At 45.5% G+C, this 23,444-nt stretch overlaps 2 protein-coding genes and 1 pseudogene across 2 annotated transcripts; 2 read left to right on the forward strand and 1 right to left on the reverse strand.

Annotated features, from left to right (window-relative positions):
* The first annotated feature begins 11,023 nt into the window (after positions 1–11,023).
* On the forward strand, positions 11,024–12,566 carry LOC133923727 (uncharacterized; annotated as a pseudogene).
* A 970-nt stretch (positions 12,567–13,536) lies between these two features.
* LOC133924756 (uncharacterized) lies at positions 13,537–16,292 on the forward strand. Its single transcript, XM_062370447.1, has 4 exons — positions 13,537–14,314; positions 15,357–15,476; positions 15,868–15,915; positions 16,004–16,292. The coding sequence occupies exons 1-3, from the start codon at positions 13,736–13,738 to the stop codon at positions 15,877–15,879; spliced, it is 711 nt and encodes a 236-aa protein (XP_062226431.1). The 5' UTR covers positions 13,537–13,735; the 3' UTR covers positions 15,880–15,915; positions 16,004–16,292.
* A 261-nt stretch (positions 16,293–16,553) lies between these two features.
* Positions 16,554–21,525, reverse strand: LOC133924755 (uncharacterized). Its single transcript, XM_062370446.1, has 15 exons — positions 21,061–21,525; positions 20,125–20,477; positions 19,624–19,747; positions 19,403–19,517; positions 19,137–19,300; positions 18,975–19,046; positions 18,681–18,749; positions 18,527–18,607; positions 18,344–18,463; positions 18,168–18,242; positions 17,918–17,998; positions 17,726–17,799; positions 17,585–17,645; positions 17,209–17,264; positions 16,554–17,032 (listed from the first exon to the last, which is right to left on the reverse strand). The coding sequence occupies exons 1-15, from the start codon at positions 21,175–21,177 to the stop codon at positions 16,954–16,956; spliced, it is 1,641 nt and encodes a 546-aa protein (XP_062226430.1). The 5' UTR covers positions 21,178–21,525; the 3' UTR covers positions 16,554–16,953.
* Between the last annotated feature and the right edge of the window lie 1,919 nt (positions 21,526–23,444).

Here is a 23,444-nt window from a genome sequence, read left to right on the forward strand (position 1 = left end):
GCGGTTTTTTGGTGGTGCCAGGTAGAGATGGCGAGTCGACAGGGGATAGGATACAGCAGTTTTCAAGGTCCGCTGCGTAGCGTGGAAAAAAAAACAGGGAGAGAAGAAGAAGAAGAAGAAAGCAGGAACGTGGCGGGATGAAATAGAGCGATGAGCTGTTCTGTATCTTATCGTGAATTTTGTATCGGGAGAAAATTTGACAACTTGTTTGTTCTTCCTATCGTCCATGACTTGCTGACCCACCGATCTTACAATATTGCTACACGGTTCACCGATTTGTACGAACTTTTCAGGTTAACAGAGCCAGCCATATGCGATTTCAACTAGATAACTGCTACTATCAAACATGGAGCGGAAGCACGATAAAGCGAAGCACAACTTGTGTTCAACAAGAACAAAACAGTGGGAAAACTCGAGACCTACAACACAGGCAGCCGCGTCCCGTTGGCAACCACAAGACGCAGCGCGGCGAATGCAGGGAGGCGGTGGTGCCCATGGACGCGCGCGGCATCAAACATGCCGCATCGCACCGCTCGTTCGGCGTCGAACAAGCGGCTAGTCACGTGCCTCGAGTTGCCATACAGGCATACCCTTGAGGAACGCAAATGCCAGTAAATTTCGCGCCGTTTAATTACTTGCACGGCCCAAATGATGTGATGTGCGCACCCAGAGGCGATGAAGTGGAGCCGTACGTCCAAAGGTGGCCAAGAAAGAGCCCGGACTGGAGGCCAGGGTGCGCGAAGCACACGGAGTGCAGCCTCCCCCTGACCTGTCTTCAGCCGGCGGGGACTTGTACGCCGCCCGGACCGCGCCGACGCCGGGAAAGTTGTCGCCGCGGTTCACGAGGGAGGAGTGCATGTAAACGATCACGACCCCCGCCTCTGCACGTACCGCTTCAGCGCGGCCTCCGCCTCCGAGCCAGGTTCCTCTGCACGTGCGGAGTTAAATAGGCCTGTGAGCGGCAGGAGGTTGGCCTGGGCCCTGGGATACGAGGGGCGGACGGTCAGGATGTGTGGGATTTATGTGGTTGCTAGCAATGCATGCGGAGCTGATGAGGTATGGGGCTACGGCATCCCGCGGAACCAGGTTTCGGTGCCGGTTTTGGGTTTGGTACAGCAAACCGGGCACTGGACGCGAGCGGAGCCCGGTTTCAGGGAACTGTGTGCCGGACCGGAACGCATCTGCACGGCGCATGCTTGTGATATGCCGTCTCGTGGGAACCGGATCCTCTGAGGTGCACAGTGCAATTAGTTTAGAGTTACAAGCATTTGCATTCGTTACAGTGACGAACAGTGGTTTACGGTTACTGTTTGTTACAAGAACGTACTGATTTCACTGTTCGCTATGTTACTGTATAGTCGATCTGCTTCGTTCGTCAACAAATGCATGGATTCAGAGGCGCTGTAACAACGTCAGAGAAGCCTAATGCCAGAGCATCTCGTTCCCGTCTGGTGGGTGGCCGGCGGGGCCTTGAAGCTGCAGGCGCATCACCGAATGGAATGCGGCGCGGTGCAGCTGACCTGAGTTGCAACCGTATGGCATCATTCACGTCATTAAAATAGTTTATCTGCTTTTATCTTGTTGCTATTAATCCCTAATCGCTCTAAAACTGCTGCAACATGGATTTCCGTTTGTAATGAATGGAAACAGGAGGCCCAGATTTGGGGATGTGAGTCTCTGGTGTGTTTGATTCGTCGGATAAGGTTTTGTATAGTTGTATCGTATAAGTAGGTTTAGTGAAGTTATATTTGTTAAAAAGAGTATTTGGTTGGTTGTATCTGTCTAAATAAGCTGAATTAAATTTATGTTTGGTTGACTGAATCTGAAGCCACATGAGCGGATGCAAGAGTTGAGATTATAATTAGTTACTCGTATGGAGATGATTTTATGATATTGATAAGTGAGTCTATCTATATGAATAGATGTAAGCTTAAAATAGATCAAGCTACGAAGTGAAGTTCGAATCGAGTTTCACTCTCGAGCCAGGACGAAATCGTATATTTATATCCACCAAATCAAACTATAACAATAAATATAGATAACGATTATACGCATTTAACAGATGAAACTGGAAAGATTCAAACAACCAAACATACCGCAAATGAATCAAACCAAAATCCAAGCTATCCGACAACATTTTTCTTGAGAGGACCGCTACAGTCAGGAGAATCTTTACAGTAAAAATGTCATATCTGGAATTCGAAAGAACGTTATCAAATTCTACCAACGAAGTTGTGACTTGTGACCCTGTTCCGTGGTTGGCGCGTGACAGCCACGCATCCTCATGCATGGCAATTGGCAACATTCTTACACCTCCATGGGCCATGGCGACATCCTCTTTTCGTGCAGGTCTGTGTGGCATCACATTATTCAGTGTGTTGCAATTTATCTTCGTACTTTCCTTTACTAGCAATTACACATATATTTTACACATATAAAATCAACTTAAGATATAGCAATTGAAAGAAATAAAAAAATAGCATAATAAAAAATATATTTGTATACATAAATTCACAATATGATCATATAATTCCATAAGAGAGAAAAATGGTGAGTAACTGAATAGGAGAGTGGAGGAGACTATATCGTTCAGAATTGATCGTCCATAACAATCATGTGAGGAGAATCAAGATGATGACTGATTTATGAGATGATAAAAACAATTCTTGCATAGTACTTTAGTGTAAAGATAACACGACGGATGCGACATTTGTGGTAGACGTCGGTGGAGGCAATGTGCTAGCATCGTTCGTGGGGAGGAACGTAGAAGTATTAGGAGAGGTAGGATGCCACCAGAGAAGGAGGCCATCTGGGTGTTGGCCCAGATGATCGGCTCCGCCGCCACACCTGCGTGAAGGTAGGCGTAGCAGTCACAGCCAAGAACTCGATGTGCCACCACCAGTTTCACAGCCGAGTGGAACGAGGGCTCGGTGGCTACCGCCAATCCGGTCATGACCTCGGTGATGGTTGGCACGGGAGCCAGAGTCAGCTCGGAGGCTTTCCAGCAACAATACAACGAAGAGCTCGTTGTACCCCAAGGGGCTATGGCCGAGGCTGAGGCTATGCAGGCCACCCTGCAATGGTTCTAGGCGCTAAATCCTTGTGGCAGTTGTGCCTGGGCCCAGCCTCGAGACGACTTCTGTGACGACACTCAGGGCACTTCTGTAGAACCATTGTCCTATAAAAGCATGTGTTTGCTCGGCATCCTCCTCAGCCTCCCTCGGTGAAAAGGGGCATCGAGGAGGCCATGGGCTCCAGAATGCGTAGATCCCGCCAACGATGTAGACGACATGGTCGGGGGGGGGGGTGCTCTGGCTCCTCCCCTAAACGATGACGCGCCCCTAGTCAATTGCCAGCGGAGGGGCACTGGTGCACTCTACACAAGGCTAGACGTTCCCATACTACAAAAGTACATCAAGAGGCGGGCGATGTGCCCGGTAGGGAAAGGAACCAACGATGGGTGACCCGAGAATCGTAGGCCTACAACGGCTAGCTCTACTGATTCAAACTCTGCCACCAATAGTGCAGCACCCTACCGGTGAAGAATCCCCATGGCCCCTTGATACAACATCGGCAAAACTACACACATGGGGGCAGCTGTGTTGGGGCAACCAGGCCTGAGCCATTGCGACCTCTGCCTCCAACAAACATCGTGGGGGAAACCTCCCCCTCACTGACGCTCTACATAGTTGCGGCCAACATCGCCAAACATCAAACCCGACGTGGGAGGCCTGCCCAGGTCTCCAGCCGTTCTGAAGGCCTAGTCAAGGCCCCATTCGATGGAGGCCTGTTGGGCCTCAGCGGATAGGCTTCGGTCACCCTAGAGGTTCAAACAGCCTTTCCCTTCGACAGACAACCCACGTGAAACGCGCCCGCCTCTCCACCTCTTTGACAGCTATGGAGGCTTCTGAGCTTTCGGCCTTGCTGTAAAGGCCCAGTTTATGCCAAGGTACGCCACACTGTAGACATCTCCATTTCAGCATTGCCGTCTACCTTCGACCTTTACATAGCTATATAAAAGCCTCAATTTGATGTATGATGAGAATAGTGTTTGAGCTAGTGACATTCCCTATTGCAATTAGCTGTTCTTCCATAATAGTACATACAAAACTTAACTTAAGTTATATCTTTATTCAAATAGTGTCACATAGTGTAAAACAATCAAAACCCTCCGCTCCTCGAAAGTACGCAAAACCCTCCGCTCCTTGGAGGTATGAAAACCCTCAGTACCTCAAAAGCATAGCCTCAGTCGCATCAAGGTATCAAAACCCTTCACTCCTAGGAGGTATGCAAAACCCTCTCCTCAGATGTATGAAAACCCTCCACACGTCGAAGGCATATCCTTGGTCGTGTCGAGGTATCAAAACCCTCCGCTCCTCGGAGGTATGAATACCTTCCGCACCTTGAAGGCATAGCCTCAGTCATGTTAAGGTATCAAAACCCTCTACTCCTTAGAGGTATGAAAACACTCCACACCTTGAATGCGTAGCCTAAGTAGCGTCGAGGTATAAAACACCTCCACTCCTCAGAGGTATGAAAACCCTCTGCACCTCGAAGGTATAGCTTCGATCGCGTTGAGGTATCAAAACCCTCTGCTCCTCAGAGGTATGAAAACCCTCCGCACCTCCAAGGTATAGCCTTGATCGTGTCAAGGTATCAAAACCCTCCTCTCCTCGGAGGTATAAAAACCCTCTGCACCTTGAAGGCTTGGCATCAGTCATGTTATGGTATCAAAATCCTTCGCTCCTCGAAGGTATGAAAACCCTCTGCACCTCGAAGGCATAGCATCAGTCGCGTCGAGGTATCAAAACCCTCCGCTTCTCAAAGGTACGAAAACCCTCTGCACCTTGAAGGCATAGTCTTGATTGCGTCGAGGTATCAAAACCCTCTGCTCCTCAGAGGTATGGAAACCCTCCGCACCTCGAAGGCTTGGCCCCGATAGCGTTAAGGTCTCAAAATCCTCCACTCCTCGGAGGTATGAAAACCCTTCGCACCTCAAAGGCATAGCCTCTACCACGTCGAGGTATCAAAACCCTCTGCTCCTTGGAGGTATGAAAAACATCCGCACCTCGAAAGCTTGGCCTCGGTCACGTTAAGGTATCAAAACCATCCGCTCCTCGAAGGTACGCACACCCTCTGCACCTCGAAGGCATAGCTCGGTCACGTAAAGGTATCAAACCCTCCGCTCCTCGAACGCATTGCCTCGGTAGTGTCGTGAATCAGCTTATCGATTATTCCTAAAATTACTTCATACATACATATATACATACACACACACATGGCATAACCGCCTTAGAAGCTTTCCTGCCATGACTAAAGCCACAATGATAGCGTTGATAAAACGCGCTCTCCACTCGCTCGTGATCAAAAGATGCGAGTGGGTTGGGTGAATGATGCTTCGTGCGGTGCACACTACGTAGTGTGCATAAGATTAAAGACGCGCCCTCTACTCGTTTGCAACCGAAAAGCTCGAGGGGTCCGGTGAGTCTCTTAGTCAAAAGGCTTGGTTGATCCTGCACAAGAGGTAGAAAATTTCTAACTCTGTCGAAATGCATTATTTTCAAGACAATTACAGGAACAAGGCAGGGGCCAAGATCCCAAGAAGTTTGAATGGCCGTCAAAATATGCTAGCTCCGGCCACCACTGCGGGGCTCTAGACGGCCTTGCCTCCGTCGAGCCTCACCACGGCTAGCTATGGAGTGGGTCGCATAATGTCTCTGTCGGCCTCGCCATCGACTCTATCACCAGCTATCATCGCAGGGAGCACTGGACGGTCCTGCCTCTGTAGATCATCGTCACGTATACCGCTGAGGGGGTTGTGGATTGCCCCCCTCAGTCTTGCCATCGACTTTGCCTCCGGCTTCACTGCGACGCTCCGAATGGCCTCATCTTCGTTGAGTATCACCGTGACTACATACTGAGGGGGTAGCGGATGAGGGAGTAGCGGACCCTCCCTCCTCAGCCTCACCATCGACTCCACATTCGGCCATGTCGTGAAGCTCCGGCTGACCCTGCCTCCATCAAGCCTAACGGCGTCTACCGCCATGAGGCCCCAGACAGCACTGCCTCCGTCGATCCTAGCTGTGGCCAGTGCTAAGGGGGTCGCTGACTTCCTCCCTCTGCCTTGCCGTCGACTTCACCTCTGGCCACCATCGCACTGCTTCAAATGGCCCTGCCTCCACTGAGCCTCACTGTCCCTCGGCTCCGTTGTTGTCCGCCATAGGCGTTAGGGCCTGCAACCTCCGCCATAGGCGTAAATGTCTAAAAACTCTGCCATAAGCGTCAAGGCTTGAATCCTCCCTGATGAGTGTCGAGGTCCATATCCTCCGCACTTCGAAGGCCCCTACCTCAGTCACGTCGAGGTCCAAACCAGTGTGAGCTTTCGTCGCCATAATCGCACATAAGACACTAAGAGTCACCTATAATCGCACTCTCTGATCGTAAACAACCGCAAGGTGTGAGGGGGCCGAGAAACGGGAAGCTTCTGGAGCCTAGGTACGAGCGAAAACATGTCTGCCCCCATCATGACACTTCTTTTCCTAAACCTGAGGATCGGGGAAGATGTTCTTCCCGATTAAACTCGGTCTGCTCGGAGGATCGTCAGACACTTCGATCAAGAAAAAAAAAAGAGCACTACAAATAAATCAGGAAATAGCAAACAGATCTAAGGATGATAGTATATTAATAATTTCACATAAAAAAGGCACGCACATGCCTCTCCGAGTTCCTGGTACTCCAGACTACTGGAAAAAAAAACACCAAAAAAAGGATAGGGAAGGAAACCGCAAGGTCCTAAAAGCGATGCATGCGCTTCATGTGTGGCCTACCACTGCAGAAACTGATGCAGTAGCCGTCCCCAGAGCTGTCAGGGGATGAAGAAGAGCGGGAGGACTCCTCCCCAACCTCCTCTCCCTCCTCCTTTGTCTTCTCTGCCTTAGTCGCCTTTTTCTCCTTCTCTTCTGCCTTCTCCTCCTTGTAAGTCTCCTTCTCCAAGAGATCCCAGTCGATCTTCTCCTCATCATCAGATATATAGATGATCTCACTAGGAAAAACCATGCACGCTGGGGATCGAGATGGAGAGGCGGGTGGTAGCCCCATTAGTGAGGGAAAGACCACGTAACCTAGCACCAACTCCAAACCAGGATAAGGGTCCTTTGGGTCACCTGCCCCCGATGGCGCCAGGGGTGGCCTAGCCCAGATGGATCACTTGAGATCATCGACATCTCTGATGTTAAAAAGGAAGGAAACATCGTGAGCAACCAAGGAGGATCGCCTCCTTACCTTACAAAGACAGCAATGGATGGCTAGCTAAGTGAACCCCTGCTTATATAGCCTGACCAGCCATTAACGTGTGCCTCGAAAGGTAAGTGGAATCGCCATGGGTGTCATTCCGCGGCTTTCCTAGTTACTGCTCTGGAGGCATGTGGCCGCGCCCCAGTCTAGACTGCACATGTGGCGGTGCCCCGCATTAATACCTTGGTTTTTTGCACACACGTCTCGTCGCTTTTATTGCTCAAACCTCTTTTGGCACATGCAAGGGATGTTGGCACAAGACTCCCAAAGAAACTGGCACACTAGCCCATCAGACACGTTGTCATTGTCTGGAGACATCATTTACTCGCGCCAAAAAATAGGAGAATATCTCGCCTCCACACGTAATATCCACTATGACAATTCAAATGGTGAAAAGACTCACCGTCTGAGAGCATGCTCGGATGTAGCATCTAGTCCCCTATGTAAGTGATAAATGTTTCGGTGATTAATGACAACCGTATCATTATGACTAATATGTATGTTTTGAAGGGAATAAAAAAACTAAGTTCACAATGATCATATGAGTATTTTTTGGTCCCTTATGGAATTCTATTGGACGATCAATGGATATTTGCATTAAAATTAAGGATCATCTTGTTCTAAGTGTCACAATGTGATGAAGGGTACTTAGAGTAGTTACAGGTTCCTTTTTTAGTCTTTTGACCATACTATAAAAGGGAGCTAAGTGTTGTAGCTTGACCTAGTTGAGTTTAAGATTTAGTTGGATGCACACTTGTGAAATTCTAACACTAGGTAGCTCAAAGAAACTCATGGGTGAGAAGTCAAGAAGTTAGAGCTCAAAGTTGATTGAATTGGATGAGACTCAGAAAAATTATACTCACCAGATAGTCCGGTGTTGAACTAATTATACACATCGAAGCAATTTAATGTTCTGCAAAGAAATGAGTTGACCTCACCAGATAGTCTGATGATAGAAGAAAAAGCACACCGGAGTATTTAACAGAATGGTTGATTTTTGAAAAAAAAATAAAGTTAAGTACACCGGATGATCCGGTGTTAAAAGAGTGTGAACACCAGAGCATTTAATAGAATATTGGATTTTTTAGATGAGAAGAAGTACAAGGCACTGGATGATCCGGTGTTGTGGAATTTAACACACCAGAGCATTATTCTGACTTGGTGTCTCGGTGTAGGGAGATATGAACTCACTAGGTGATCCGGTGTAGTGATTTGAAGACTATCGAAGCAATTCAGGTAATGACTATTGATAGCTGGCAGAGCCAGCTTTTGCAAAAAGAAAACACACCGGATTGCCCGGTGTGTACACCAGACCATACGGTGTTCATAAAAAGTTTGGGTGGTTAGATAACGGCTAGATTTGGACCTAGCATATATATACCTCCTTACTCGATTTCATTCATCTCTCTTCCAACCCAGAGGAGTTTCATACATTGTTTGTGTCATCAAGAAGTAAGAGAGAGCACTTGAGTGGATTTCGAAGTTCTTTAATGCAAGATTAAGGACGTCATTAGTACTTCAAGAGTAGCGAGTGTGCGTTTAGCTGTTGTCTAGGCTTGATAGGGATCAAGTGAAGCAATTAGCTTGTTACTCTTGGTAGTTGGAAATATCTAGCCGATCTTAGTGATTAGAGGTGTTTTCAGTGAGCTCTTAGAGTTCTCGTGGGAACAGCTGGAAGAGCTTGTACTTGGTTTGATGTCCGTCAATCTAGAGATGAAGAAGTGGTAATCGCTAGTGAGCACTTGAGCCTTAGTGACTCAAGGGGGAGCGATATCCTTGTATGGATGCTCCAACGAGGATTAGTAGAGAGTGTCAACTCTTCGATACCTTGAGAAAAAATCGGTGTCCTCTTTCTCTACTCACTTACTTTCCTGCAATTTACTTCAAGCATTTACTTTTATGCAAGTTTTAATTTTGTATTTACTTTTGAGTTCTTTGCTTGCATGTTTGTTTGATTTGTTCTAGCTTGCTTACTTTCAAGTAGTTGCTTTTCCTTCATCTAGGTTAATGTTGCTATTTGTTCTAGACATTGATAGAAGTTAAAATTTGATTAAAGCCCTATTCACCCCCTCCATCTAGGACCATTAGATCCTTTCATCGAACAACCTAGAGGCTTCGGAGCCTGTTGTCTCCGTCAAATATCGCCAGTCTTCGGCTCCGACGTCGACTACACCTCCGGCCTCGGTGTAGGCTCCGGAACACATCATCTTCGTCGAAACTCGTCGCAACCAGCGCTAAGGGAGTCGCAGACTTCCTCCCTCAACGCCACAATCTACTTCGTATTCGACCACCTTACTAGGCTCCGGACTACTCAGTCTTTGACAATCCCCGCCACCTTTCAGCGTTGATGTTGACTACGCCTCCTACCTTGGCGTAGGCTTCGGAGCACATCGTCTCCGTCGAACCTCATCACAACCAGCGCTGAAGGGATCACCGACTTTCTCTCTCGGTGGCACTGTCTACTTCATCTCCAACGAGCCTTAGCACTCTTCGTCTCTGACATCAACTAAACCTCTAGCCTCCGCCTTGAGGCTCCAGAGCACATCGCCGCCAACAAACCCCTTCCGGTGACCGCCGCTAGGCTCCGAACGGCCTCTCCCCCATCAAGCCTCTCCACAACAACCCGAAGGGGGGGGGGTGTCACAGGGCGCCTCCCTCAGCTTCCCATGTCATTTCCCCTCGAAAACTGTTGTGGGACTTCGAAACACAGTCCTCGTCAAGCCTCGACGCCCCTCGGCTCGCCATCAGCCTTGTCACGGAGCTTCGGACCACACCGTCTCCATTGAGCCTTGACGCCATCGCTCACGGCCACTGCTAAGAGGTCACTCTGTTGAATATTCTAACTTAGAGGTGGGCTGGGGCTAGTTTCCTTTGCAATTTTGCATCCGCTCGCCCCTCCAGACCTCAAGGCCAACGGATGAGGGGTGCTGTTGGGGGGAATGCCCTAGCCGTAGATACTGTAGGGAGTCACCATCAAGGACTCCTCTGGAGCCTTAGGGCCTCGGACCCCCTGCGGCAACCAGGGCCTCCAGAGCCCATGAGCCTCCTCCTCGGGTCACCGACTCTCAAAGCCTTGGGGAGCTAGCTAACTCCCGATGCCCCTTGGTTCGGCGAGTCTAAGCCCGAAGACACTCCGGCTCATGCCTCTCTGGAACCCTGGCTTCGGAGCGGTCCTAAAGGCCCAAGCCTAGGAGTCCCTCAGAGGACCGGAGGCCACTGACTCCTGGAGGCTAGAGGAAAGATGTGAAGTCCCTAGTAAAGATCAGCGGAAGCAAACGCGTAAGCCACTGATGTCTACCATGAGATGACTAGCATTTAATGCTTGTCATATGGTGGTCACCCTGACACATCAGGAGCAAGTGGTGACCGATTTTACATACTGGATAGTGCAGCACCGCAGTAGACGACTAAGTTTGCCACCACTTACTGCCATGGTTAGAAAATATCCTCCCAGTAGGGTTATATTTTTACCTAGGTCTAGGTCATGTTACTCGGCCAATCCTAGGTCCCTATTGCATAGGAGAAATATGTATCATTATCCCGGCAGGGATATGATTATATACTCACACTCTGAATGACACTATAAATATAGACTTATAGTCGTTAGGCTAGGGGACAGATTTTTAGCATATCTTTCCTCTTTATTTCTTCTTCAACCTTAAGACACTTCTGTAAGTAAGCTCTCACCGCATTTTGTTTATAGAATACATTTTCTTTCACTAGGAGAGTCGATTCCGAGGTGTTCATTGAGTTTGCAGGCTTCCTTACCCCCGGAATCATCTATAAGTGGCGATGTTAGCACAAAGATGCCGGAGATGAACGTGTACAGAGAAATTTCAGTTCCAGGATTTGATCGGACGGATTTTGACGCAAAACAGGTAATATCCTAAGCTGAAAAACTGTTATCGATGTTACTATTACTGTCATCTCATCATTATGCCTGAACTACCTATTGTTTTTTTAGGTGTTTTATCTGAGTAAGGATGGAACCAAGACCCCAATGTTCATTGTATCCAAGAAGAACATTAAGCTTGACGGATCACATCCATCTGTACTCTACGGCTACGGTGGTTTCGGCATGAACATAACACCACATTTCAGCATCGCCCGTGTCATCCTCATGAGGAACGTAGGATTCGTGACGTGCATTGCGAACATCAGAGGCGGTGGAGAATACGGGGAGGACTAGCACAAGGCCAGGTCACTCGCGAACAAGCAGAACTGCTTCGAGCCTTCGACGACTTCATCGCCGCCGGCGAGTTCTTCGTTTCCACCGGCTACACCAACCCGACGAGGCTGTGCATCGAAGGCGGAAGCAACGGAGGCCTCCTGGTAGCTGCCTGCATGAATCAGGTTAGTCTTTTGTGTCGCATTGTCTCAGTTCATGATTTGATGCAAAAAAAATGTGCAAGAACTAGTGTGGTTGATTGCCGCGGCCTGATCTTTTTGGTTGCGCTCTGGCTCATGCGGGAGTTATGGTCTGATGGACATGCTTCGATTCCATAAGTTCACCATAGGTTCGGCTTCTTTTCCTGAAGGTCATGACTTGTTACTAATTTCACTGGAAAAAAAATACCGTTTCATACATGTGCTCGGCAATGTTTGCACCTAGGTCGTGCGTGGACTTGCAACTTCGGTTGCTCGGAGAAAGAGGAAGAATTTATTGGCTTATCAAGTATGACATTGTTTATTGCTTCCGCATTCCTCGTAGATTCAGTCAGAGTTGTTATAGTTTCCAAAAAAACGAGAGAGAAAAGATTCAGAGGCCGAGGTACTCTCCCCTCCACAACGTGCGGCGGCCATGGGACGAGGGCGGTGACGCCCGCCGCGGCTTCGGCTGCCAATACCCTCCCACCATGCTGCTGACGGTGGACCACGACGACCGCGCCCACACGCTCAAATTCCTCGCGGTACGTAACGTACCGGTTCGCATCTGTTTCCCACCAAGAAAGGCTTGGTCGCTTGGGTATTCCCACTCCGATCCGTCAGACGATGCAGCACGTCCTGCGCGCGGGCGCGGAGGGCAGCCCGCAGACGAACCCCATCATCGCGCGGATCGACCGCAAGAGCGGGCACGGCTGCGGGCGGTCCACGCAGAAAATCGTAAGCGCTTCGTCGCGCCCGCCCTGCTCCCCCTAACAAACCTTCAAGGCTGCCACGTTTTTCTGCTCCTTTCTGACTGAGTCGCTGCGTTCTGTGGATGGCAGATCGACGAGGCGGCGGATGGATACGCGTTCGCGGCGAAGATGATGGGGGTCTCTTGGATCGATTGAGTTGAGCGAAACCCACGCGAAGTCGGCAGGAGTCTTGTGTGTGATTTCGGTGCGTTATTGGCAATTTTAAGGTATGTTTAGTTCGAGGGATATTCCTGTATAGAATATGATCATCTAGTTTCTAAGTGACCACTACCAGATTAGGTTGAACTGATATTGTATTGCTAGTTTACAACTGGTCAGGTTTTCAAAGTGGCATGACGTGTACAGCAACATGCTTTTTTACTTCGTCACCATTTCAGGTCAGTGACCCAGCGTCATGACATACGTCTACGGATCTAAAGGGTAACGAGAGTGGTGCAAGCAAGCCCTTTCCCTTGTTTACGTTTGTTCTGTTGAAGACAATTGAGTTGCTTTGAGTTTGGTCTGCCCGACTTGGCCAACGTTGTTGCTGGAGTCGTACGATGAAGTTCTAGCATGCTGCTACGGCAAGAGGTGCACAGTTAGTAACCGTATCCGTTGCGCGCTCTAGAATTCCAGGTCTGTGAGGTACAGTTACATTGAATAGTGAAAGTGCTACTAAGTTTTTTTAAAACAGTAAAACTGCTGCTGTCCGAAAATTCACATGACCGAGTATGAATCCTGAAGGGAAAAAAAGATGATATAATAATCATCAAAACCAAAATTGAAGGAGAGCGGTGGAGATGAAATTGCCGAGAACTTTTGTAACCGCCCAAGCCCTTAAAACACGCATTCTAGAAATTTGGATTTTTACTAATCTAAAGAATAGGTTTCGCAGATTTACCATTTTTAAAATTAGTTTTGCAGAATCACCGCTCAAAATATTGTCTCCTTGATTTTCTTATCATAATGCAGTTTTAAAATAATATTTTAAGTATCATTATACATAATATGAATCGATATAATTATAAGAAAAATAAGAGGTAACATTTTTGAGTGATAATTCTGTGAAACCAATCTTTTAACAATGGTAAAACTGCGAAGCTCAATTCTCACATGATACCGTCATCCCGATGACCAGCGCGCGTACAGAATAAGCTCTCTCACGCGTGCCCTGGCCGGGCACCGCGCCTGCCGGCCGATTTCTCCAGCGAAGACACCTTGCCGACCCCGGAATCCCCCAAATCGCGCACCGGGCTGCAAAGGTTTTAGTCAATCTCGCCGCCCAGCCCCACGCCGCGCCACCGGCCCCCGCACGCGGGGACGCGATGCCGAAGAAGATGGGCGTGAACTCCAAGGCGGAGGCGGTCCGCGAGCGCCGCTCCGCCGCGGAGGCCGACCGCCGCGACCGCCAGGAACGCTCCAAGGAGGAGCAGTACTGGCAGGAGGCCGAGGGCCCCAAGTCCCGCGCCGCCCGCCGCCGCGAGGAGGACGCCGAGAAGCGCGCCGAGGCAGCCGCCCGCAAGGCCGAGAACCGCCGCCTCGCCGAGGCTGAGGCTGCCGCCGCCGCCTCCGCCGCCTCGGCCCCGTCCAAGGCCGCCGTGCGCAAGGCCTCACGCGTCGCAGCCCCTGCGCCCAAGGTCACCGAAGCCGAGCTCGCGCGCCGCCGCGAGGAGGAGCGCCTCCGCCTCGAGCGCGAGGCCGAGGCCGCGAAGAAGCGCGCCGCGCGGACCGCCGAGGAGGAGGAGTACGAGCGCGTCGTCCTCGTCGCCAACACCAACAGAGACGACTCCATCATCGAGGCCAGATCGGTGGACGAGGCCATCGCGCGGATGTCGATCGTGGACTCGCAGGCGGCCCTGCCCGCTGACAAGCATCCCGAGCGTCGCCTCAAGTCGTCCTTCAAGGTATAATTCGACCAAAATTTGTTTGCTTTTAACTAGATTGCTTCCTAGCTACATTAAATTTGTAGGACTACACTGCGATTACAAAGAAAATAGATATCTGCGGTACTGGAATGTAAGAATATGACCCTGTGGTAGTATAATTCTGTCATTGAATGGCCATTAGGTTTGCTTAAAAATGTTTTAGTAATTTTGGTAGTATGTTCTGTGATGCATGGTTTACACTGGTTTGGCATAGCCTTCTTGTGCTCTTATAATCAATATCCACACTGGGAATTAAATTTGAAATTTTCTTAAGAGAGGAGGGGGATGAGTTGACATCTGACTTATAAGTTCTAACACTACCTGCTGTGTGGACATAATGAATGGGGTACCATCCATGGAAGTTATTGTTCCAAATGCCAGTAGCACCGTTTGAAAATAGCACACTATTTTTATGGTTGAGATGGCATGTTTCTCTCCTGCTCTAGCCTCTAGGCTGTTGAGATGGCATGCTTTGGAGTATGCATTTTAATATGGCTCCTGATTCAGCTATCACACTTGGAGAATGAGAAATGTGCAATAGTTGCTGATCCATTACATTTAGATTTAATATAATATTGGGGTTGAGTTAGTTCGAATCTAAGTTGTACCGATGTACTATACAGACAACACGATTGGCGATACAACATTTTCCAAAGTAAGAAACACAAACACAAAATAATTTTACATATATATTAAAATAAAAATATTGAAGTAGCATATAGTTCATCCAAGAAAATCACGCTAGCAGTCTTCTATATTCAGTAATTGAATTTGGAATACAGTGTAACCGGATTGTTAGAAGATACATATTTAATTACTTGACTTTTGATAAGGCGGCGTGTTCTGTTCTGTGCGATCATGTTTACAAAATCCAACCCTTGGTGTGTGTTTTTAACTTGTCTGTGTGATATGACATTTGGTGGTTAAATGCATTTGGGATAATCTTGGTGTTTGTTTTAACTTCTGTCTGTTTGATATGACATTTGGTGGTTAAATACATTTGGGATAATCTTTATGACAGGCATTTGAAGAGGCAGAACTCCCTAAGCTGAAGGAAGAAAAGCCAGGCCTAACACTGAATCAGTACAAAGACATGATATGGAAACTATGGAAGAAGTCTCCAGACAACCCTCTTAACCAGGTTTGCTTACATAAGATATTTACCACATCTTGTCATCTTCTATCTGCCAGCTACTTTTTCCCTACGTCTTTATCATTTTTTGCTATCTGATTTATGTGAATCTGCCATCTTCAGCATTTAAAGGATGCCCTTTGAAATTGTTACCTAAATCTTGTCCACAAGCAAGTTTTGGTGTCTATATGGACACATCTACAGAAGAGTGGAAGCAAACTTTGACACATAGGCTACTCTTGAGGGCATCACGTTAAAAATATTACTAATTTTCACAAGTGATATTTTCGGGCATTTCTTGTTGGACTTAGGAAGCAGAAGTGGTTGGGTGTATTATATTATGTGTGTTTAGAATGATGTATGTTTGAGCTCTAATCATCAAACAAATATTAATGTGCAGGCTGTTGAGTGATGTTGCATTCCTACTGGACCGTTTGAGTAGTTTAAGGCAAGTCTTCAATCTTTGTGACTAATGTGGGCTCATTCTACTGCTGTCAAATTTCATGAACAATAGCATACTGTTTTCGTAAATGCAGGCCAATCCCCAAACAGGACTGAACTGCGCCAATATAATTTTCTTGGAGTGGATGCGCAGCAGAGCTTGAACTAGACAGATGTTTCAGTTTCTCGGCTAATAATTATCAAATTGCTGCTGTGTATATTGACTGGAGATTTTGTTCAGTTTCCTTTTTGTGCTTAATATGGTTGGGGCATGTTGGTACTCCCAAATATGTTTTGGGTGTGTTAGTACTTTGAATTTTGAACAAATTCATATCATGGGCTAAACCATGACAGCTATGCCATTGAGTAGTACAGGGTAATCTCTTAACCATCCCATCAAATAAGTGGAGGATTCATTAAATTGTGAAACGTTGCCCTGCTATAATATGATGTGTTTCTAATACCAATAAAAAGTAACCCATCCAATGGTATTTAACATCCAAAAAACTGCCAAATAAAACGTATCCCAAGCAGAAATATCACTAGTACCGCCGTACCCTGGCCGTCAAGGAAAACTATACCCGAAATCTTGCTTACCGTGAATAATATGGCTGCATTTCAACGACACAGGAGAGAAGGGCCGAGTTCTCTGTGTCAAGTTACCAAGCTACAAGTATGATCTCATTTGCTTATTTGGAAAGTATCAGTGTGTCATTGCCCAGTTTAACAGCGTTAGGCAATAAGGTAACACTGGAGCCTGGGCGTCACTCGATGTACATATGATTTTGTGATACTACAGCATAAGGTTACACTGGAGCCGAAAGAGGTTGGGTCGATTCTCTCCGCAACATGGACAAAAATGTAGCTGCGGGAATTTGCATTTTATTTTTCCATGAGCTTGTACGCACAACGAACAGAACAGATTTTGGCGTCCTTGTGCTTGCCGCTACAGCATTGCCTCGTCATATGCAGGGATCGCGTCTCGTAGACGCACACATGTGGGAACCGGTCATACAAATGGAGCATGGTATCAGATAGGGGCACGCTACTGCAGGAGGTCCATCTTAACATCAGTGACATCGAGTTGCAATATCTCAGCTCTGCACTGTAATATGGCACCAATACTGCAATAGCAAGACAAGTGGAACGAGGCCTATTAGGAAAAGTAACTCTAGAGCCAAGGTCATCAGTTCAGTCTTCACATGAAATGAGAGAACTGGATATGTATTTAGAATTTTCTTTTTCCTGAAACGAAGACATTAGGCCGCTGTATATGTGACAGTTGAATGGACGAGGTTACCTTGGGTGCGTGCGTCCAAGATCACCGTGCACAAATTCTTTAATGTATGTCCCAGCCTATAAACATATAACAGCGGATTACGAGAAAGAGCAACATAACATAGACTAAGGACATGTTTAGATAGGGGGGATTGGGACCGAATCTTTTGGGTTTAGATCAAATTTCAACTGACTCCTATAAATTTTTAGAGAAGTCCTCCGTATCCAAACAGACCCTTAATTTTTTATGCATTCTCTTGGCTGATATCTACTAAAAGATCTAACAACCGCAACATTTTCTAATCCATCTAGACATACAGAAAAATAACATACAGACACAAAGAAGGATATACAGTGGAATAATCTATTAAAAATGTCAAGATGGTTGCAGTACTTACCTGAGTGCATAGATGCAGCAAGTAATAGTTTGAGCTGCCTGCAACTTTCTCAATCTCCATCCTGTTTGAGAAAAAAATGCTGCTTCTGAGATGATATGAAATTTGAAATAACGGACTACATAAAGCTGGAATCAGTCTCACCAGTGTATAATACGTTTTCGTTCTAACGGGCTTCTACGATGAAGTACTCTTATTGGGGTCTTCTGTACAATTTCCTACAGAGCAGGCAAGAGAATGCTGTCAGGCGTTAAAGGAAAATTTGTTCAATAGAGCAACTAAAGAGCGACATCAATAAGCACAATCGAATATTGAGAGCTCACAAGTTTGTCATACCATATCCTTCATAAGGGAAATGTTATGCAGGTCATTATCCGCCAGTTCACGAGAAGTCCATATAAGGGCAGCATATTGTTTCTGCGCATATAAAGTAAAACAAGCCTTAATACTCAGCAAGACAATGTATAGACTCAGAATTTAGGTAATAATGTAACATGACAGGAAAAATGATTGATGGAAAGCAAATAACAAAGTCTAATAGCATCGTTCAGCAAAATGATATATTGTCCTCAATTTGATATAGTACCTGTTTCTCTGATTCTCCTTCACGCATCATGGTCCATATTTCATTGCCTACCAACTTGAGATTATGAACTCTGACCTACAAAATGATGAGACAAAAACAAATCATATGAAATCCAAGTGTGTGTCAGTTTCTGCGACCTCTACAATGTTGATTCAGTATCATTATTGAGTTCTTACATATTTCTTTTCAGAGTTATTAATCTTTTCTGCAATTTGTTGAACTTCAATTGCAGATGGGATGGATCGAACATTCAGGACTTCAACTAGAAATGGACGACCAGATCCAAGCATCCGTACCTGCATTCATGTATGATCAGCATAGAAAATATCAACATGCACAGTTCCAGACTATAACATTACATCAATGTCTTCTCTTCCAGCAGCGTGGAACTTGTAGCTATCACATCTGCAGATGGCACGAACGTTCTCCCCAATTATCTCCTATAAACGTTATAGTGATGTTTAGCTGTGCTCCTCTTTCTTGGATTAGGCAGAGTGAGAGAGAGAAGCTTACCTCAACTGATGCTTCCCCCATTCTCTCATCGTCGATTATCCAACATGACTGACTGACATTCCTTGAAAGCTGACAATGAAGAATAGTATCATGAGTGAACAGGAACCTACTGGAATATCATTGCACCAGGTTCAATGCAAGTGTAAACGTGTGAACCTTTTACAGAAAGAAGTAGTCCACAAAATATTCCTTAAGTTATGCCAAAAAAAATGGAGGGGGGCAGCAAAATGGTCTATATGCTATTATCTGCTCTGAATGACAATGCAAGTTAGACAAAGAATTAACTGAGCACACCTTCAAGTATCTTCCACCAATATATATAGGTGATCTCAGGCATGATATCACAAGATGGCAGGATTTGGACACCTGAAGGGATCGAATTAGTTGATGAAAAAGTTGTAATTTTTTTTTATTTCCTTGAACAAATCAATATTATAGTAGTAGAAGAGTGAGCACCTTTTCAGGTGGCAACTGAATTAAATTACATAACTCTTGATCTTTGATGCCCTCAAGAGTCTTGTTGATGAATGAATCTGATTCACTTATTGTATGTTTACCATTGTCATCTGTTGAATTCCTTTTGTGAGCCTCACTATAAGTATCACTTCCATTTCTTGACTCTGTTAAAACATCACAAAAATCATCAGATGGATGGAAAATCTGATGCATCTTAAGAATATATAAAGTAGTATGTTGGAAGATGAGTGCTAGTATAATGAAACCTGTTTTTCTTTTACGGCCATGTTCATTTGGCAATAAACTTTGAAGCTTTTGTGAAGCATCACCATGAGTATATGTTAAGCGAATTCGAAAAGAATTGTTACAATGTTTAGCATTCTGCACAAATTCAGTCAACCAGGTTGAGATAAGCGAACAAATAATTGTTAGTTTTAGACTGGTATCACCAGAACTACAGAAAAGTTGCAGCCACAAAAACACTTACAATTTGTTTCTCGAGTGATGGTACTATCAAGAGTCGCAAGGCTTCCTTCACTGACATGGTTTGCTGTGGAAACGTTTTGTCTTTGAACCAATTCTCATTGCCATATTTTTGTTTCATATACAATCTGTTCAGGTGAAAGTCAACATGTTATGCAAATATTTATGCGGTATCACATGTTTCATATAAGAAAAATGTTAGAATGATTGACAACACAGTCCCATGTGAATCTCAACAACGGAAAAGGCATGAGTTTACATTTTAATCATACATTAAGACTGAATATGGCCCAGTGCTGACTATGATGAAACTTTTGCTACTTCAACAAAGTTGTGATGACATTTTTTTTACAATATATGATTGTATCAAGTACCCCTTATAAGTTGATCCTGCAAAAACTTTTAGATTTTTTACATGATCAATATAGTGCTATCTCTATGAATAGCCAATCGAAAATGGTGCAACAGAAAAACTGAGTCAGAGATGTTAAGTAGATATGATTACCTAACTGCACGCTCAGTAACTGCTATAACTGGTGGCAGTGAAATTTCTAGAGAGAACCCGTCAACTTGGTAACTCTCTCTTTGGACTACTTGAGATATCATTGAAGAGATGTTATCAATATGAGAAACACCATGGGGCGTTCCTTTCCCTTCATCTTGATGGCAGGCTGGCAGCAATACTCCCAAGCAGACAGAGCAGTATGCATCATCTGTTGACAGACATGGACAAAACCCTCCTTTTATGAAATCATCATGCTCTTCAAGAAACGAATGCAACACTGATGCCGTAAGAGACACACAAGAGCAGGAACTGCTATAGGCTCCAAACAGGCGAAGGATGCATCGTACACAGATCTGCAATACAACATAGTGTTCATCATTTTTCTCCAGTTATGAACAAAAGCATCAGCAGGTAGGGTGCACTGAATGACTGAATAACAGGCGAACTTGAAGAACCACCAGATAAGTAAAAGCTCAATATTCAATAAAGCTCCCAAGCATACTCACTAGGGGCACAGGAAACAGGGTGTTCCTCTCTGTTGAACAAACAGCAGTCAGAATTTCCTTTTACTATCTCCTACATTCCTTTTCATATGTACCAAAAGAGGCTACATCACAGAAGAAAACCTCTCTTCTTCGCTAAATTTTAAAACTAGAAACAACTAGTAGTGTAGACATAATTAAAGTGAAGACGAGTGGTCAAACAATCGCCCTCGACCCCGATAGAACGCGATGCACACTTCTCAGGATAGGAGACAGGACAAGCGTTAAATCCAAAACGTTCACAGCACTACATGAATCGTCCCTAACAGTCGCCTACTTAAATCCAACGCGCTCGCGCAGACGTGAAAGTGAAACGGAATTTGGGGTGGGGGGGGGGGGATCAACAAATAGCGAACAATGAACAGAGCATGAGCGAGTCAGGGAGAGGCCGTACCCCGACGGAGAGGAGGTGGTGCACGGCGTGGAGCGGCGGGAAGGAGGACTCCGCGGCGCGTGCAAGGATGCTCCTCGCCTCCGCCTCCGCCTCCGCCGCTGCGTTGGTGGCCGCCATGAAGCTGGAGGTGGGTGAAGGCTTTGAGTTAAACCCGAGCTAATCCCCCAGTGCCGACTTGTGACCAGCGTTTGCTGAGAGCAACAGAGCAAGCCAAGGTTATGCTTAATCTCGTTTTCGTAACTGACGGTCGCCGGGCGCGGGCGTGGGCGCACGGCGGGACGAGGGGGGCGGAGCTCAGGCGTGGGGCGCGGCGACGGCGAGGGCTAAGGAGCCAGGGCCCGGGAGGGAGGGGCGATCCTGGCGGCCGGCGGCGCGGAGACGGGGGACTGAAGTGACCGAGGCGCCGAGCGAGCAGGGCGGATGGGCCGGCAGCGATTGAGGTGTTCCTCTTCCTCTTGCGTCGATGCCTCGGCAGGTGTAGGCTCCGGCCTTCGTGAGTCTGGGCCCTAGCCGGGCAAGGAGGCTGAGTCTGGACTGGGCTAAGGTGGCGTATGCAATGGGCAACGAGTAACTAGCAAGTGGTCTATATTAATAGCGTAGCTAATTTTATTATAATATTTTATTAATTTTATTTATTATTTATTTTATTTATTTAGATTTTTTATTTAGATATTTTGGGAATTTAATTATTATTTATTTTATTTATTTAGATTTTTTATTTAGATATTTTGCTTCCCAAAATATCTGAAAATCGAACGGCTAATTTTTCATAATTTTCAATTTCAAATTTAGCTATTTATTAACCGTTTTTTATGTACTATTTGGTTTAATTTAAACGGTTATATATTTATAAAAATGAGTGATTTAGATTTTTTTATTAACGTGATAATGTTATGACCTTAAAAGCAAAAGTATTCTTTTAACACTCAAATAATAATATAATAGATAGGGCTCAAAACTCAACTGCCACAACCCCAAATGAACAACTCCCGTTTTCTAGATGGACATAACAGAGCACACAGTACACACTTCTATTTGGCTGAATTTTACCAAGTCTTTTTAAAAGTCATTAAAAATGATCTCATGATATATTTAGAGACTTTCACTCAGGAGATTCCTCTCTCTTCAGCTTGAATTTTGACGTAGTTATGCTTCTCCCTAAAATAAGTAATGCGTTAAAAATTCAAGAGTATTGTCATGTATGCCTTATTAATATTAGTTTTAAAATCTTTACTAAATCTATCACTAATAGAATAAATATTGTGACTACAAAAATAATCCGTCCTACATAAATAGCCTTTATGATTGGTTGCAATATAATGGAAGGAGTCATAATACTCTGTAAGACCATTCATGATTATATAGGAAAAAGCAAAATATGGTGATACTTAAGATTGACTTTGAGAAAGCATATGATAAAGTGAAATGATACTTCCTCCAACAAACTCTGAGAATAAAAGAATTTTCAACACTGGTGTAACTGGATCCAAAATATAGTGTATGGGGGGCATGTTGGAATTAAGGTCAACGGTGATGTTTCACTTTATTTTCAAACTCATAACGGACTTAGACAGGATGATCATCTTTCGCCTATTCTCTTCAACAGTGTGGCTGATATGCTTGCAGTACTAATATCAAGAGCTAAAGATGATGGGCATATCACTGGAGTTGTTCCACACCTGGCGGATGATGGATTATCAATTCTGTAATACGCAAATGATACTATCATCTCTATGGACCAATGATCTTGAAAAGGCTAAAAATATTAAGCTCATACTTTGTGTGTTTGAACAACTCTTGTGATTAAAGATAAACTTTCATAAGAGTGAGCTATTCTGTTATGGTGATGCTAAAGAATGGGAGGACCAATACATACATTTATTTAGTTGTGATATTGGTCAGGTACCATTTCGTTACCTCGGTATTCCTTGATATACAAGAAACTAAGGAATAGAGATTGGAGAGGGGTTGAAGAGAGGTTCAAGAAGAAATTAAGTAGTTGGAAGGAAAAACTTATATCTATAGATGGTCGATTAGTACCCATCAACTTAGTTTTAAGTTGTCTTTTCTATTTTCATGATGTCTTTCTTTGAAGTTCCCTGTGGTGTGCTTAAAAGATTGGACTATCTTTGATTTAGATCATTTTGGCCAGGGAACAATCACAAGAAGAAATATAGACTAGCTAGATGGAACATTTTGTACCAGCCAAAATACCAATGGGGATTTGGCATTGTCAATCTCTCGATTAAGAATATATACCTCATTAGCAAGTGGCTTTATCGGCTACTTAACGAGGATGGTGTCTGGCAAAGAATGCTTAGAAATAAATATCTCGGCGGTAAAACACTCACCCAGGTAGAAGGGAAACCAAGTGATTCTTATTT

The sequence above is a fragment of the Phragmites australis genome, chromosome 7 (assembly GCF_958298935.1).
Source record: "Phragmites australis chromosome 7, lpPhrAust1.1, whole genome shotgun sequence".
Taxonomy (NCBI): Eukaryota; Viridiplantae; Streptophyta; class Magnoliopsida; order Poales; family Poaceae; genus Phragmites; species Phragmites australis.